Raw genomic sequence first — 17,394 nt, forward strand, 5'->3', positions numbered from 1 at the left:
CCTTGTGGCTAAATGGATCAGGGGGTATGGAGAGAAGGCAGGTACAGGATACTGAGTTGGATGATCAGCCTTGATCATATTGAATGGCGGTGCAGGCTCGAAGGGCCGAATGGCCTACTCCTGCACCTATTTTCTATGTTTATATATCTATATATCTATATATCTAGATATCTAGATATCTAGATATCTAGATATCTAGATATCTAGATAGATAGATAGATAGATAGATAGATAGATAGATAGATAGATAGATAGATAGATAGATAATTATAGCCATATATATATATATAGTTATAGTCATATATATATATAGTTGAATATATATGCGATGTTCTATTTTATATTATGTGTGTGTGTGTGTATGTATTTATTATATATACATATACACACATATACAGCTATACACATATATATTACATATATACAGTAGCAATAGGGAGAGGTTGAGTAGACTGGGTCTCTATTCCATGGAACGCAGGGGACGCTATATATATATATATATAGTTGAATATATATGTGATATGCTATTGTATGTGTGTGTGTGTGTGTGTGTGCGTGTGCGTGTGTGTGTGTGTGTGTGTATATTTGTGTGTGTGTGTATATATATGTGTGTGTGTGTGTGTGTATATATGTGTGTGTGTGTGTGTGTGTGTGTGTGTGTGTGTGTGTATGTGTGTGTGTGTGTGTGTGTGTGTGTGTGTGTGTGTGTGTATGTATATGTGTGTGTGTGTGTGTATGTGTGTATGTGTGTGTGTGTGTATGTGTGTGTGTGTGTGTGTGTGTGTGTGTGTGTGTGTGTGTGTGTATATTTCTCTCCTTTATCATATAATGTACAGTGTACATCGTTTATACATCGTGTTGTGCCGCTAGAAGTGAGAATCTTCTCCCTGGGACCCAGGACAATGAAACACTCTTGTTCTTTCTCCTCCACCACGGCGCACAGATGCCAAAAGGCCAGCCACGCTTACCTATCTTAGCCAGCGAGGCCAGCATGATCCACAGGGTGATCTCGAACGGCACCTGGACGTGATGGTATTCGATGGAGAAGATCTTCAGCGCGGTGTCCTCGCCGCCGCTCCCGTTCAGCCCCGGCTCCCAGGCCGGCTGGAGGGCTCTGGTCAGCGGCTGGCCGGAGGCTGCGGCCACCCAGCGCCCAGTGGCGTTGCCCAGCCGGGCAGCCAGCGGGCCCAGCACCGTCTCTGCCAGCAGGGAAGTCCCTGATAAAAGTTGCAGCAAGAAGATGCTCAGGCAGAGGCTGCAGCGGCGGGACATGGTGGAATGATGAAGGAGGCAGCGTCTGATCAGCGAGTCCTATCCCCTGATCCCAGCGCACTAAGCACAAGCCACTCTCGCCCGCTGCATTCAAAGCTGATGTGTTGCAATCTGCATCCTCTCTCTCTCTCCCCCACCACCACCACACACACACACACACAATCCCTCTTCTTCCTTCTGTTCCAGAGTCCCGAAGATGCTGGCTTATTCCTGAGCTTGCATTCTCTCTCTCCCTCTCCCTCCCTCTCTCTGTAAGGGGAGGGAGATGGCTTTCTTCCAACGGGCGGTGCTGATGCATCTCCTGTTCTCCTCTCTCCACCCCCTGCGCCTGGGATTGCTCGTTCATACCGCCCCCCTGCACCACACCACACCACACCACCCCCTCGGCTCCCACCCCGGCCACTCCCTCGTCTCCCCTCTCCCATCAGACAAAATATGTACACAAGTGTGAAAACGCACACACCTCCAGGGAATTCAGGGACAGTTTCTTCCCGGCTGTTATCAGGCAACTGAATCATCCCACCACAACCAGAGAGCGGTCCTGAACTACTATCTACCTCATTGGAGACCCTCGGACTGTGGAAGTGGCAGCATCCTGTTTTTGTCTTGTTAAGTGTATGTTTTGGTTGTAGTTTATATATTGTTTTTAGCTGTGTATATGTGTGAGGGGGAAACTTTTAAATCTCTTCCCTGTACGGGGAACCCGACCTTTTCCCTGTCGGGTCCCCAGTTTTGTTATTGATACGGGTCCCCACAGGGTTATTGATTGGGGACGATCAGCCATGATCACAATCAATGGCGGTGCTGGCTCGAAGGGCCAAATGGCCTCATCCTGCACCTATTTTCTATGTTTCTTTTGGTCCCCCGTACAGTCTGTGGGGCCTAGCACCGTGGAGCGGCCTCCAACTGGAATGAACTGGGGGCTCCAGTCGCGGAGCTGTGGACTCACCACCGTGGGGCTGGCCGCTTAGGAGCGTGGGGAGCTGTGGTGGCGCGCGGCTGCGACCCGACTCCGGAGCTTTGGAGGTTCCAGCCGCAGGCCCGGTGGACAGGAACATCGGGAGCTCGCGGGTCCCTGGTGGGAGACCGCTTTTTGGAGCTCCCGCAGCGACAACTTCTCCTGCCCAGATCGCGGGGTTAAAACTGACCCGGAGCGGGGCTCTTGCATCACCCAGCGCGGCTTTAACGACAGCGGGACTTACCATCGCTCACCTGCCGGGGGCTCCAACATCAAGACCCGGAGCAGGGCCTTACATCGCCCGGCGCGGCTTTAAAGGCCATGGGACTTACCATCGCCCGCTGGGGGCTTTAACATCGGGAGAAGAATAAAGAACAGGGGAGAGACAAGACTTTGCCTTCCATCACAGTGAGGAGGTGTTTGGAGATGCACTGTGATGGATGTTTATGTAAATTGTGTTATTGTGTGTCTTGGTTTTTTCCCCTTTGTATGACTGCAGAAACGTCATTTTGTTTGAACTTAGGCTCAAATGACAATAAACGTTATTCCAATTCTATTTGTTCGGACTTTAATGGCTTTACCTTGCACTAAACCAGGGGTCGGCATCCTGCGGCCCCCGGGCCAAATGCGGCCCGTAACCCAAAATCATACGCCCCACCGGCAGATTTATTTCCCCATAATCATCTAGCCCGTCGAGCGCCCGGCCGAGCGCGGTCGAGCGCCGAGCTCTGTCTGTACCGTATCCCGCGCAAAGCCGCCAGCACGGCTGCGCACCTTCCGTGAACACGTATAAGAACGAACTGCAGATGCTGGAAAAATCGAAGGCAGACACCAATGCTGGAGAAACTCAGTGGGTGAGACATGCAAGGATTGCACGAGGCTGCCTCACCCGCTGAGTTTCTCCAGCATTGTTGTCCACCTTCTGTGAACACGTGATTTGATGCCTGCCATCCGGGGCGGGATGGGGGCGGGATCCACGTGTACACGTGGTAGATGTGGTCCGCCATCCGCTCACAGACTTGCGCCCGGCCCCATATGCAGAACAAGGTTGCCCACCCCTGCACTAAATGTTATTCCCTTATCATGTATCTGCACACTGTGGACGGCTCGATGGTAATCATGCATTGTCTTTTCACTGACTGGTTAGCATGCAACAAAAGCTTTTCACTGCACCTTGGTCCACATGACAATAAACGTAACTGAACCTAGTCCTGTCTACGCCCATCACAGGTGTATAATGTAAGCCTATCAATGCCTCTACTCCCACAGAAGGTTGCCCCTAGTGTGTGTAGGATAGTGTTAGTGTCGTTGACGAAGGGCCTGTTTCCGCGCTGTATCTCTAAAGATTGAGGCGATTCTGTATGTCATAGACTGATGCAGTATGGAAACAGACCCTTCGGCCCAACTTGCCCACACCGACTTACATGTCCCATCTACACTGGTCTGACCTGCCTGCATTTGACCCATATCCTGTTCTATCCATGGCGGTGAATACTTTAGACTTTAGAGATACAGCACGGAAACAGGCGCTTCAGCCCACTGAGCCCACGCCGGCCAGCGATCTACGAAGGCCAGCGTTTTACCGAAGCCAATTAACCTACAAAACTTGCTCGTCTTTGGAGAGTGGGAGGAAACTGGAGCACACCCGGCGAAAACCCACACATGACACGGGGAGAACGTACAAACTCCGTACAGACAGCGCCCGAGGTCAGAATCGAACCCGGGTACCTGGCGCTGTGAGGCAGCAACTCTCCCAGCCGTGCCACCATGCCACCTTCTCTTGAAGAACTTCTACAGGTGTACGGTAGAGAGCATATGGATGAATCTTGGCCGGGTTCAGCAATCCGAACGCCCAGGAGCTAAGACAACTGCAAAAAGTGGTGGACACTGCCCAGTCCATTACGGGCAGGGGCGGAAAACCCGGGGGGGCCAGAGGGGACACATGTCTCCCCCACCCCCCATATTTTGAGAGGTGGGGGACATGTCCCCCAAGTTTGTCATCCCGACTTTAAAATCTCCGCTTTTAGCGCTGGATTGAGCCTCCGAAGCCTCGCGCGTGTGTGAGTGTGCACGTGCGCGCGCGCGGCCGCCAAAAAATTGTGTGTGTCCCCCGTCCCCTCCATGTTTTGGCAGCGAGTTCCGCTCTTGGTTACGGGTACTGATCTCCCCACCATCGAAGGGGATCTACAGGAGTCGCTGCCTCAAAACGGCAGCCAGCATCATCAGAGACCCACACCATCCTGGCCACGCTCTCATTTCACTCCTGCCATCAGGACGAAGGTACAGGAGCCTGAAATAGTAACGTCCAGGTTCAGGAACAGCTACAGCCATCTGGCAACAACCTCCAAATGAGCTCTGAACTACATGGACTAACCTGGATCGCTGGCACTGTGAGGCAGGGGCTCGGCCAGCTGTGCCACCCAGTCCCCATTGCCTATCTAATGTTGCTTATCCATCAGTGAGGGCAATATCTTCTCAGGCGATGCCAGAAAATACTTCTCCATGAAAATCATGTCGAGATTCGGAAACTCCTTCCTCTAAAAACTATTTAGTTTAGTTAAGAGATATGGTGTACAATTTTGGTCGCCCAATTATAGGAAGGATGTCAACAAAATAGAGAGAGTACAGAGGAGATTTACTAGAATGTTGCCTGGGTTTCAACAACTAAGTTACAGAGAAAGGTTGAATAAGTTAGGTCTTTATTCTCTGGAGTGCAGAAGGTTAAGGAGGGATTTGATAGAGGTCTTTAAAATGATGAGAGGGATAGACAGAGTTGACGTGGACAAGCTTTTCCCTTTGAGAATAGGGAAGATTCAAACAAGAGGACATGACTTCAGAATTAAGGGACAGAAGTTTAGGGGTAACATGAGGGGGAACTTCTTTACTCGGAGAGTGGTAGCGGTGTGGAATGAGCTCCCAGTGGAAGTGATGGAGGCAGGTTCGTTGGTATCATTTAAAAATAAATTGGATAGGCATATGGATGAGAAGGGAATGGAGGGTTATGGTATGAGTGCAGGCAGGTGGGACTAAGGGAAAAAAGTTGTTCGGCACGGACTTGTAGGGCCGAGATGGCCTGTTTCCGTGCTGTAATTGTTATATGTTTATATATGGTTATATGGTTAAGAGATACAGCGTGGAAACAGGCCCTTCGGCCCACCGAGTCCGTGCCGACCCTTGATCCCCATACACTAGGACTATCCTACACACACTAGGGACAGCTTACAATTTTTGTTTACCAAAGCCAAAATAACCTACAAACCTGTAGGTCTTTTGGAGTGTGGGAGGAAACCGGAGCACCCGGAGAAATCCCACACAGGTCATGGGGAGAACGTGCAAACTCCGTACAGACAGCACACCGGATCTCTAGCGCAGTGAGGCAGCAGCCACTCTAATAAACCCAATTAAATCGATCAATATCAAATCTGATTTTGACAGGTTTCTGCTGGGAAATGATAATAAGTGGAGTCAAGATGGATGAATGTGTTTAATTTATTGATCAGCGTGGTATCATTGATCAGCAGTGTAGGCTTGAAGAGCTAAGGGGCTCAGTGTGCTTTCTGATCCATTCTCGCATTGCTACCATCCATTATCCCAATTTGTACTGAGCATTTTTAGTTTTGTTTAGAGATACAGCGCGGAAACAGGCCCTTCGGCCCATCGAGTCCGCACCGGCCGGGATCCCAGCACGCGAACACTATCCTACACGCGTACACTTGGGACGATTTACAATGGAACCAAGCCAATTAGCCGACAAACTTGTACGTCATTGGAGTGCGGGGAGGAAATCGTGGAAAACCCACGCAGGTCACGGGGAGAACGCACAAACTCCGTACAGACAGCACCCGTGGTCGGGATCGAACCCACTCTACCGCTGCGCCACCGTGCCACACAATTGACGTTCTTGTTCTTGCATGCCAGCCCTTCGCTGGTTAGAATCCTCCTCATGGTTTCCATGGAGAAGTGGAAGGAGGCGGGAACGTTGCCAGAGATGATTTTCTTGCATGCCTTCTTGCTGCAGCTGCTTAATATGCACGTACAAATAGTGTTCTGTCTTGGGAAAATCTCTTCCCATTGTTCTGGTTTCTCGCCAGATGATATGCTCGAGGGTTTTGTATGAACCATTATCCACAGCTCCTTCTCTGCTCCACTACGAAATCTACTCAAGGTAGGCCGGCACGGTGGCGCAGCGGTAGAGTTGCTGCCTCACAGCGCCAGAGACCCGGGTTCAATCCTGACTACGGGTGCTGTCTGTACGGAGTTTGTACGTTCTCCACGTGACCTCGTGGGTTTTCTCCGGGTGCTCCGGTTTCCTCCCACACTCCAAAGACGCGCAGGTTTGTAGGTTAATCGGCTTCGGTAAAAATTACAAATTGTCCCATGTGCAGAGGATAGTGCTAGTATACAGGGTGGTGATCGCTGGTTAGCACGAACTTGGTGGGCCGAAGGGTCTGTTTCCACACTGTATTTCTGAAATCGAAAATCTAAAGTATCCCTCAGGCTATCTTTGATCAGACTTTACTGGCTTTATCTTGCACTAAACGTTACACATAACTGTATCTCTATATCTTTTGTTTCCCTTCCCCGTGACTTTCAGTTTGAAGAAGGGTCTCGACCTGAAACGCCACCCATTCCTTCTCTCCAGAGATGCTGCCTGTCCCGCTGAGTTACTCCAGCATTTTGTGTCTATCTTTGGTTTAAACCAGAATCTGCAATTCCCTCCTACACATTTATATACACTAGGTTCACCAGACTGATTCCTGGGATGTCAGGACTGTCTTATGAAGAAAGACTGGATAGACTTGGTTTATACTCTCTAGAATTTAGGAGATTGAGAGGGGTTCTTATAGAAACTTACAAAATTCTTAAGGGGTTGGACTGGCTAGATGCAGGAAGATTGTTCCCGATGTTGGGGACGTCCAGGACAAGGGGTCACAGCTTAAGGGATAAGGGGGAAATCCTTTAAAACCGAGATGAGAAGAACTTTTTTCACACAGAGAGTGGTGAATCTCTGGAACTCTCTGCCACAGAGGGTAGTTGAGGCCAGTTCATTGGCTATGTTTAAGAGGGAGTTAGATGTGGCCCTTGTGGCTAAGGGGATCGGGGGTATGGAAAGAAGGCAGGTACGGGATACTGAGTTGGATGATCAGCCATGATCATATTGAATGGCGGTGCAGGCTCGAAGGGCCGAATGGCCTACTCCTGCACCTAATTTCTATGTTTCTATGTTTCTATATAATTCTTGTGATAGTGTGTGTGATGTATGTGTATATATATATAGAAACAAACAGTAATAATGCAAAATCAATTTCTCCGAGATCTTCAGTTTCCTCCCACACTCCAACGACGTCCAGGTTTGCAGGTTAATTGGTTGATTAATTGGCTTGATAAAATGTAAAATTGTCCAAGTTGGCGATATGCAAAGTACTGCTCTGCCGACTACAACATTCAGAAGGTTCAGAAGATATAACAGCCACAAACATTTCACTGATGCAATAATTTGAAAGAAACATTAGCGACGTTGACATATTAAATTGATTGAATTATTTGACAGATTGAATAAAAATAATTGCGTGGCTCGAATATATTACTGTATATTGTATGAATAAAGTATATTTTTGGAAAAAAAATTGCACACATTTAGACTCTTAAAATAAAAAATGCCTTATGGCATTCTGGACTTTGTACGTTGTACAGCAGGGTAAAGTTTGATTTATTAATACTTTGTGATTGCAGTTTTAGTGAACATATGTTAAATACAATGAAAGAATAACTGCATTATGTCACGTGTACTGAGGTACAGTGAAAAGCTTTTGTTGCGTGCTATCCAGTCAGCGGAAAGTCTATACACGATTACAATCGAACCATTCATAGTGTACAGATACATGATAAAGGAAAAAAGACTGGATAGACTTGGTTTATACTCGCTAGAATTTAGGAGATTGAGGGGGGATCTTATAGAAACGTACAAAATTCTTAAGGGGTTGGACAGGCTAGATGCAGGAAGGTTGTTCCCGATGTTGGGGAAGTCCAGGACAAGGGGTCACAGCTTAAGGATAAGGGGGAAATTCTTTAGGACTGAGATGAGAAAAACATTTTTCACACAGAGAGTGGTGAATCTCTGGAACTTTCTGCTACAGAAGGTAGTTGAGGCCAGTTCATTGGCTATATTTAAGAGGGAGTTAGATGTGGCCCTTGTGGCTAAAGGGATCAGGGGGTATGGAGAGAAGGCAGGTACAGGATACTGAGTTGGATTATCAGCCATGATCATATTGAATGGCGGTGCAGGCTCGAAGGGCCGAATGGCCTACTCCTCCTGCACCTATTTTCTGCGTTTCTATGTCCCACTTTCACGACCTAATTCACGACCTCTGCCGAGTTTGCCCTTGACTCATACTCGGAGCATGGTCGTCACGAGGTCGTAGGAGGTCGTGGGTAGGGCGTAGGTAGGTCGTAGGTAGGTTGTAGGTAGGTCGTAGGTAGGCTGTGATGCTAGTCGTGGGTACTCGTGGCACCAAGTAGGGTCGGGGTGTTTTTTCAACATGATGAAAAATGTCCACGAGTAAAAAAGGTCGTGAATTAGGTCGTGAAAGTGGGACTGGCCCTTAACGTTAGCGAACATAGTTAACACAGTTAACATAGTTAGCATAGATAACAATAGTTAGCATAGTTAGAGTAATAAATGCTGCTATTGGAGTAGAGGTTTCAAAGAGCGCAGCGATTGTAATGAGTGATTCACGTCTGGGACCAGTGCGCGGAGAGCGCCGCCTGGCTCGGCCGCCATCTCGGGTGTAAACCATTATCCGCAGTTCCTTTCTATTACGTCTTCTCTGCTCCACTACGCACTCTCCTCAAAGTGGGGCGGTCACGGTGGCGCAGCGGTAGAGTTCCCGCCTCACAGCGCCAGAGACCCGGGTTCAATCCTGGCCACGGGTGTGATGTCTGTACGGAGTTTGTACTTTCTCCCCGTGACCACGTGGGTTTTCTCCAGGGTGCTCCGGTTCCCTCCCACACTCCATCTCGGGTTTGCCAGGAAACATGGAACTAACATATGGCGAGCATTGGACGTGGGCAGCAACAGAACGCAAAGATCAATTGGAGTGAGTTTAAAATGCAATATTATCCCTGAGCAAACAAATTCAATCCACGTCCTGCCTAAAACTATAGACGATGTTACGTTACAGAATTGTAAAGACAGTGGTGCAGCGGTAGAGCTCCCGCCTTATGAAAATACCAGGCTTGCTGGACAAAAAGCCGAGGGCAATATTTACCGAACATTAGATTCAAGGCAACTTCTCCAGAGACTGGGCGGCACGGTGGCGCAGCGGTAGAGTTGCCGCCTCACAGCGCCAGGGTCCCAGGTTCGATCCTGACTACGGGTGCTGTCTGTACGGAGTTTGTACGTTCTCCCCGTGACCTGCGTGAGATCTTCGGTTTCCCCCCACACCCCAAAGACGTACTGGTTTGTAGGTTAATTGGCTTGGTATAAATGCTAATTAAGAGGGAGTTAGATGCGGCCCTTGTGGCTAAAGGGATCAGGGGGTATGGAGAGAAGGCAGGTACAGGATACTGAGTTGGATGATCATATTGAATGGCGGTGCAGGCTTGAAGGGCCGAATGGCCTACTCCGATGTTTCTATGTCCCTGGTGTGTGTGTAGGACGGTTAGACAATAGACAATAGACAATAGGTGCAGGTGTAGGCCATTTGGTCCTTCGAGCCAGCACCGCCATTCACTGCCATCATGACTGATCATCCCCAATCAGTACCCCGTTCCTGCCTTCTCCCCACTTCCCTTGGTCTCGGTGGGCCGAAGGGCCTGTTTCCGTGCTGTGTCTCTAAACTAAACTAAATTAAACTAGAGGTTGCCGGAAAATCGGTGGTGACCCCGTGTCTTAAACAGTCCCAGTGCCTCAGACGTCGCAAGCGTTTCATTGTCATGTGTACCATTGCCCACATATCACCTCTTCAATAGACAGCGGCCATTTCATGCCGAGAAAGTCATCTTCAGTTGACAATGTGCGGTGCGCTCCAATATCTTTCAATTCCAATTCTATTAACTTCAACGGAATTGAACTTCACACCCTGAATAGAATGTTCCCCAGCAACTATTCAGTGTGTTTCGTGTCACCAGCCAGAGATGAATCTCAAAAGGTCTCTCTTCAGTCTCTCTCACATCTAATTGTTCTCGCACCCGGAGCGCATTGTCAGATGTGTGGGCTTTCATTTTCATTAAGCGCTCTCACTGCTGGAGATATTGAAACTTACCGGGTAATGAAAGGCCTGGATAGAGTGGATGTGGAGATGATGGGTCCACTAGTGGCAGGTTTCACGTTCATAAGTGTTAGGAGGAGAATCAGGCCATTCAGCCCAACAAATCCACTCCGCCATTCAATCACGGCTGATCTATCTCTCCCTCTCAACCCCATTCTCCTGCCTTCTCCCCATTACCCCCCGATTCAAATTCTCTGGTATTTCTGCAGGCTTCTATGAACAGACCAGGCTTGCTAGAGAAATAGCCGAGGACAATGTTTACCGAATATTAAATTGAAGGTAAGTTCTCTGGAGAATGGGCAGCAGGGTGGCGCAGCGGTAGAGTTGCTGTCTCACAGCGCCAGGGTCCCGACAACGAGTGCTGTCTGTGCGGAGTTTGCACGTTCTCCCCATGACCTGCCTCCGGTTTCCTCCCACATTCCAAAGATGGTGGCCGATTGGGAAAGGGGGAGATGCAGCGAGACCTGGGTGTCATGGTACACCAGTCATTGAAGGTAGGCATGCAGGTGCAGCAGGCAGTAAAGAAAGCGAATGGTATGTTAGCTTTCATTGCAAAAGGATTTGAGTATAGGAGCAGAGAGGTTCTACTGCAGTTGTACAGGGTCTTGGTGAGACCACACCTGGAGTATTGCGTACAGTTTTGGTCTCTCCAAATCTGAGGAAGGACATTATTGCCATAGAGGGAGTGCAGAGACGGTTCACCAGACTGATTCCTGGGATGTCAGGACTGTCTTATGAAGAAAGACTGGATAGACTTGGTTTATACTCTCTAGAATTTAGAAGATTGAGAGGGGATCTTATAGAAAACTTACAAAATTCTTAAGGGGTTGGACAGGCTAGATGCAGGAAGATTGTTCCCGATGTTAGGGAAGTCCAGGACAAGGGGTCACAGCTTAAGGATAAAGGGGAAATCCTTTAAAAACCGAGATGAGAAGAACTTTTTTTCACGCAGAGAGTGGTGAATTTCTGGAACTCTCTGCCGCAGAGGGTAGTTGAGGCCAGTTCATTGGCTATATTTAAGAGGGAGTTAGATGTGGCCCTTGTGGCTAAGGGGATCAGAGGGTATGGAGAGAAGGCAGGTACGGGATACTGAGTTGGATGATCAGCCATGATCATATTGAATGGCGGTGCAGGCTCGAAGGGCCGAAATGGCCTACTCCTGCACCTAATTTCTATGTTTCTATGTTTCTATGTACAGGTTTGTAGTTTACTAGCTTGGTATAGTTGTAAATTGTGTTAGGATTATGTGGGGATCGCTGGGTCGGCGCGGACTCAGTGGGCGGGAGGGCCTGTTTCTATGCTGTATCTCTAAACTAAACTAAACTAAAAGTCTGAAGAAGGGTTTCGGCCCGAAACGTTGCCTATTTCCTTCGCTCCATAGATGCTGCTGCACCCGCTGAGTTTCTCCAGCAATTTTGTGTACCTTCGATTTTCCAGCATCTGCAGTTCCTTCTTAAACTAAAAGATGTTGCCTGACCCGCTGAGTTAGAACAGCACTTGACGTTTAGTTTAGAGATACAGCGTGGAAACAGGCCCTTCGGCCCACTGAGTCCGCGACGCCCAGCGATCCCCGCACGGTAAAGGGCCTGCCCCGCTTGGGCGCCATTTGCGCATAATTTACGTGTCATCATTTATGCATCACGATGCATTAGTCCCGCATGGTGACCTTGGAAGTGATGCACGATCGCGCGCGGCGCCCCAGGATTTCGTGATGTCCCATGACGCCCATGTGGAACAGGCCCTCAACACTACCCCACACACACTAGAGACAGTTTTACATTCATATTAACCAAGCCAATTAACCTACAAATCTGTACACCTTCGGAGTGTGGGAGGAAACCGAAGATCTCGGAAAAAAACCCTCGCGGGTCACGGGGAGAACCAACAAACCCCGTACAGGCAGCGCCCGTATTCAGGATGGAACCCGGATCTCTGGTGCAGTAATGCCCATACCCCACTTTGGGAACCTGAACGGAAACCTCTGGAGACTTTGCGCCCCACCTGAGGTTTCCGTGCAGTGCCCGGAGGTCACTCTTTGTCAGTCTCCCTACCTGCTTCCACTACCTGCAACCTCCGGCAACCACCTGCAACCTCCGGGAACCGCACGGAAACCTTGGGTGGGGCACAAAGTCTGCAGAGGTTTCCGTTCAGGTTTCCAAAGTGGGACAGGGGCATTACAGGACAAGGGGTCACAGCTTAAGGATAAGGGGGAAATCCTTTAAAACCGAGATGAGAAGAACTTTTTTTCACACACAGAGTGGTGAATCTCTGGAACTCTCTGCCGCAGAGGGTAGTTGAGGCCACAGTTCATTGGCTACATTTAAGAGGGAGTTAGATGTGGCCCTTGTGGCTAAGGGGATCAGGGGGTATGGAGAGAAGGCAGGTACGGGATACTGAGTTGGATGATCAGCCATGATCATATTGAATGGCGGTGCAGGCTCGAAGGGCCGAATGGCCTACTCCTGCACCTAATTTCTATGTTTCTATGTTTCTATTAGGCAGCAACTCCACCTTGCTAAAAGCAAGGCACTCAAACTAAGGTTCAATACATCTCCTTGTAAATGTTGTTTTCTTTGCCGAGTCGAACCTAACGACATCAACGCTGAATGGTTCCTTTTGACAAGGACACTGAAACTTAATGTTCCTCGCGGCTATTTGCCATTTCAAGTCATTTCGATGACAAAAGACATTGTTGGGATGTCACAGCAGGAGTATAAAAAAGAAATCACGCAGGGCAGGGCAGGATTCTCCTTTAGAAAAGGCATGAAGGGAAAGCGCACTATTTTCCAAGGAGATAAGTACCGTCAGAATGTCCGAACAATAACACTATTATGCGGAATGAAATGGAGAGATTTGAAGTGAGCGTAACTTTGTCCTTCACCAAGCCAAATACTCTGGAGTTTAGAAGGATGAGAGGGCATCTCATTGAAACATATAAGATTATTAAGGGTTTGGACACGCTAGAGGCAGGAAACATGTTCCCGATGTTTAAGAAGGAACTGCAGATGCTGGAGAATCGAAGGTACACAAAAAAGCTGGAGAAACTCAGCGGGTGCAGCAGCATCTATGGAGCGAAGGAAATAGGCAACGTGTCGGGCCAAAACATGTTCCCGATGTTGGGGGAGTCCAGAACCAGGGGGCACAGTTTAAGAATGAGCAAGCCATTTAGAACGGAGACGAGGAACCACTTTTTCTCACAGAGAGTGGTGAGGCTGTGGAATTCTCTGCCTCAGAGGGCAGTGGAGGCCGGTTCTTTGGATACTATCAAGAGAGAGCTAGATAGGGTTCTTGAAGATAGCGGAGTCAGGGGATATGGGGAGAAGGCAGGAGACTGTGGCCCCTGGTTCTGGACTCCCCCATTTGGTCCATATCCCTCCAAACCTACCCCATTCATGTACCTGTCTAACTGTTTCTTAAAGATTGTGATAGTCCCAGCCTCATGTTCTGAATTTCAATTTCAATTGTACTGCATTTGTGTCTACCTTCAGATGTCGTTTACTCCTTATTTAAAACAGGCCTGGCTGCGTTTCAATAACTCTAACCTTCCTGTAACTTTCAGCTAAATATTCTTATTGGAAATAATCCACTCATACTTGGCTGAAGTACATTTTCTGAAATTGGCAGCAAACATTCGTACTGTGATGCTGTGCCTCAGCCAATATTGGCAGCCTAATGCATTGTTGTCATGGCTCACTTTAACTAAAGGTCTGATTGAAAAAGCTTTGCAACAACCTTAATGTCAAGACTGAAGAGGCTCAAACCACATTGAATGATTGAAAGGAAGGATTCACCTCTCTGTCTCTGCATGTGAGAAATTGCAGAGAATTGTGGACATTGCAGCCCAGACCATCACACAAACCAACCTCCCTTCCATTGGCTCCATCTACACCTCACGCTGCCTCGGCAAGGCCAGCAGCATCATCAAGGACCAGTCTCACTCCCCGGCCACTCCCTCTTCTCCCCCTCTCCCATCGGGCAAGAGGTACAGAAGTGGTAAAACGCACACCTCCAGATTCAGGGACAGTTTCTTCCCTGCTGTTATCAGGCAACTGAACCAGAGAGCAGTCCTGGACTACTATCTACCTCATTGGAGATCCTCGGACTATCCTTGATCGGACTTTACTGGAATTTATCTAGGACTAAACATTATTCCCTTTAGAAACATAGAAACATAGAAATTAGGTGCAGGAGTAGGCCATTCGGCCCTTCGAGCCTGCACCGCCATTCAATATGATCATGGCTGATCATCCAACTCAGTATCCTGTACCTGCCTTCTCTCCATACCCCCTGATCCCTTTAGCCACAAGGGCCACATCTTGCTCCCTCTTAAATATAGCCAATGAACTGGCCTCAACTACTTTCTGTGGCAGAGAATTCCAAAGATTCACCACTCTCTGTGTAAAAAATGTTTTTCTCATCTCAGCCCTAAAAGATTTCCCCCTTATCCTTAAACTGTGACCCCTTGTTCTGGACTTCCCCAACATCGGAAAAGTCTTGTCTCTCCCCTGCTCTCCATTCCTCTCCCGAAGTCAAAGTCAAAACCCCCGGCGGGCGCTAGCAAGTCCGTGGCCATTTAAAGCCGCGCCGGGCGATGTAAGGCCCCGCTCCAGGTCACTCACAACCCCGCAATTCGGGCGGGGGAAGTCGCCATTGCCGGGGCCCCACAAAGCGGTCTCCCACCGGGGACCCGCGAGCTCCCGGTGTCACCATCCACTGAAGTCGGGTCACAGCAGCGTGCCACCGCAGCTCTCCACGCCACGAAGCCGGCCAGCTCCACGATGGTAGGTCCGCAGCTCCACAGGCTCCGTGACTTGAGCTGTCGTTCCGGTTGGAGGCCGTTCCACGGCGCTAGGCCCCAACAGCAACGGTGACCAGGCAGAGAAAAGGTCGGGTCCCACACAAACACAGTCAAAAACCCACCACAAACTATACACTCAACAGGACAATAAAATAAAAAAAGACAGCCGGACTGCAGAGGCCGCTGCGACATCGGTCGTGCCGCCAACCCGTAAGTGAGACTCACTTTATAGGTTGTTTGGCTTTTTGCACAAAAGTCCGCGAGCATTGCCACTTTCATTTCACTGCACATCTCGTATGTGTATGTGACAAATAAACTTGACTTGACTTGACTTGATCTGACAATGAGAACATTGATGAGGATGTTGCCGGGACTCAAGGCCCTGGGCGATAGGGACTGATTGAGCAGGCTAGGATTCTATTTCCTTGGAGCGCAGGAGGATTGGGGAATGATCATACAAAGTTGTACAAAATCACAAGGGGCACAAATAGGGTAAATACAGTATTTTACTCAGAGTAATGTCATTGAGAACCAGAGGACATAAGTTGAAGGTGAGGGGGTAGGGGAGATTTAATTGGAACCCGAGGGGTAACTATTTCACACAAAGGGGGTTGGGTGTATGGAACGAGTTGCCAGAGGAGGTAGTTGAGGCAGATTCCATCACAATGTTTAACAAAATTTTGGACAGGTGCATGGATAGGTCAGGTTTAGAGGGAAGTGGGCCAAATGCAGGAAGGTGGGAGGTACACAAAATTGCTGGAGAAACTCAGCGGGTGCAGCAGCATCTATGGAGCGAAGGAAATAGGCGACGTTTCGGGCCGAAACCCTTCTTCAGACTGGATGTGACAAATCCCAGGAAGGTGGGATTGGTGTAGATGGGGTATGTTGGTCAGTGTGGGCAAGTTGGGCCGAAGGGCCTGTTTCCATGCTGTTCATCTCCATGGCTCTATGAATCTGTGACTCATAGGCCGTCACGGTGGCGCAGCGGTAGAGTCGCTGCCTCACAGCGCCAGAGACCCGGTTCCGATCCCGACTACGGGCGCTGTCTGTACGGAGTTTGTACGTTCTCCCCGTGACCTGTGTGGGTTTTCTCCAAAATCTTCGGTTTCCTCCCACATTCCAAAGACGTGCAGGTTTGTTGGTTCCCAACACTTCCTCAACTCCGGCTCCTCTGGTTTTCCGGCAGCTTTTTTAGGGACAGGCACAGTGGTCCAGACACAGTGGTTTCCATGGTGATTTGGCTCCCAGTCCTGCCCCTAGGCTGTAGAATCCAGGAACTGCAGGCGCTAGTTTCCACAAAAAGGGCACAACATGCTGGAGTAACTCAGCGGGTCAGGCAGCATCTCTGGAGTTCATGGATAGGTGAATATCCGGCCTGGACCCTTTGAAGGATAAGGACGGCACGGAGTGGTAGAACTACTGCCTCACAGCGCCAGAGACCCGGGTTCGATCCTGACTACGGGCGCTGTCTGTACGCAGTTTGTACGTTCTCCCCGTGACCTGCGTGGGTTTTCTCCGGGTGCTCTGGTTTCCTCCCACAGTCTAACGACGTACAGGTTCGGGTCGAGACCCTTCTTCAGACTGACTGGGGATAAGGGGAATGAGAGATATAGACGATGATGTGGAGAGATAAACAAAGATGTGCAAAAACATAGCGATGATGAAGGCAACAGGCCATTGTTAGCTCTTTGTTCAGTCTGAGCCAAGTGACAGTGGCTGTGTCTACTCTAACATGATGACTCTGCCCACACAACTTGTTGCTGAATACTCCATCAAACGTCTCCTAGCTCACAACATTGAACATTAATGACCAGCTGGTTTGTAAAAACAAAATGCTCAGGGATGAAGGAGGCTGCAGAAAGTGACGGACATTGCCCGTTTAGAAATACAGCGCGGAAACAGGCCCTTCGGCCCACCAGGTCCGCGCCGACCAGCGATCCCCGCACACTAACACTATCCTACACACACACTAGGGACAATTTTTACATTTACCAAGCCAGTTCACCTGCACACCTGCACGTCTTTGGAGTGTGGGAGGAAACTGAAGATCTCGGAGTAAAACCCACGCAGGTCACGGGGAGAACGGACAAACTCCG

At 49.1% G+C, this 17,394-nt stretch overlaps 1 protein-coding gene across 1 annotated transcript in view; it reads right to left on the reverse strand.

The window, feature by feature from the left end:
- Positions 1-1,519, reverse strand: part of LOC129702010 (sodium/hydrogen exchanger 2-like) — a 61,852-nt gene extending 60,333 nt beyond the window's left edge. The window contains exon 1 of the mRNA XM_055643494.1: positions 969-1,519. Within this exon, the coding sequence (XP_055499469.1) occupies positions 969-1,272 (304 nt within the window). The 5' untranslated portion in view covers positions 1,273-1,519. The remainder of the gene's footprint in view (positions 1-968) is intronic.
- Between the last annotated feature and the right edge of the window lie 15,875 nt (positions 1,520-17,394).

This window comes from Leucoraja erinacea, chromosome 12 (assembly GCF_028641065.1).
Source record: "Leucoraja erinacea ecotype New England chromosome 12, Leri_hhj_1, whole genome shotgun sequence".
NCBI classification, from domain to species: domain Eukaryota; kingdom Metazoa; phylum Chordata; class Chondrichthyes; order Rajiformes; family Rajidae; genus Leucoraja; species Leucoraja erinaceus.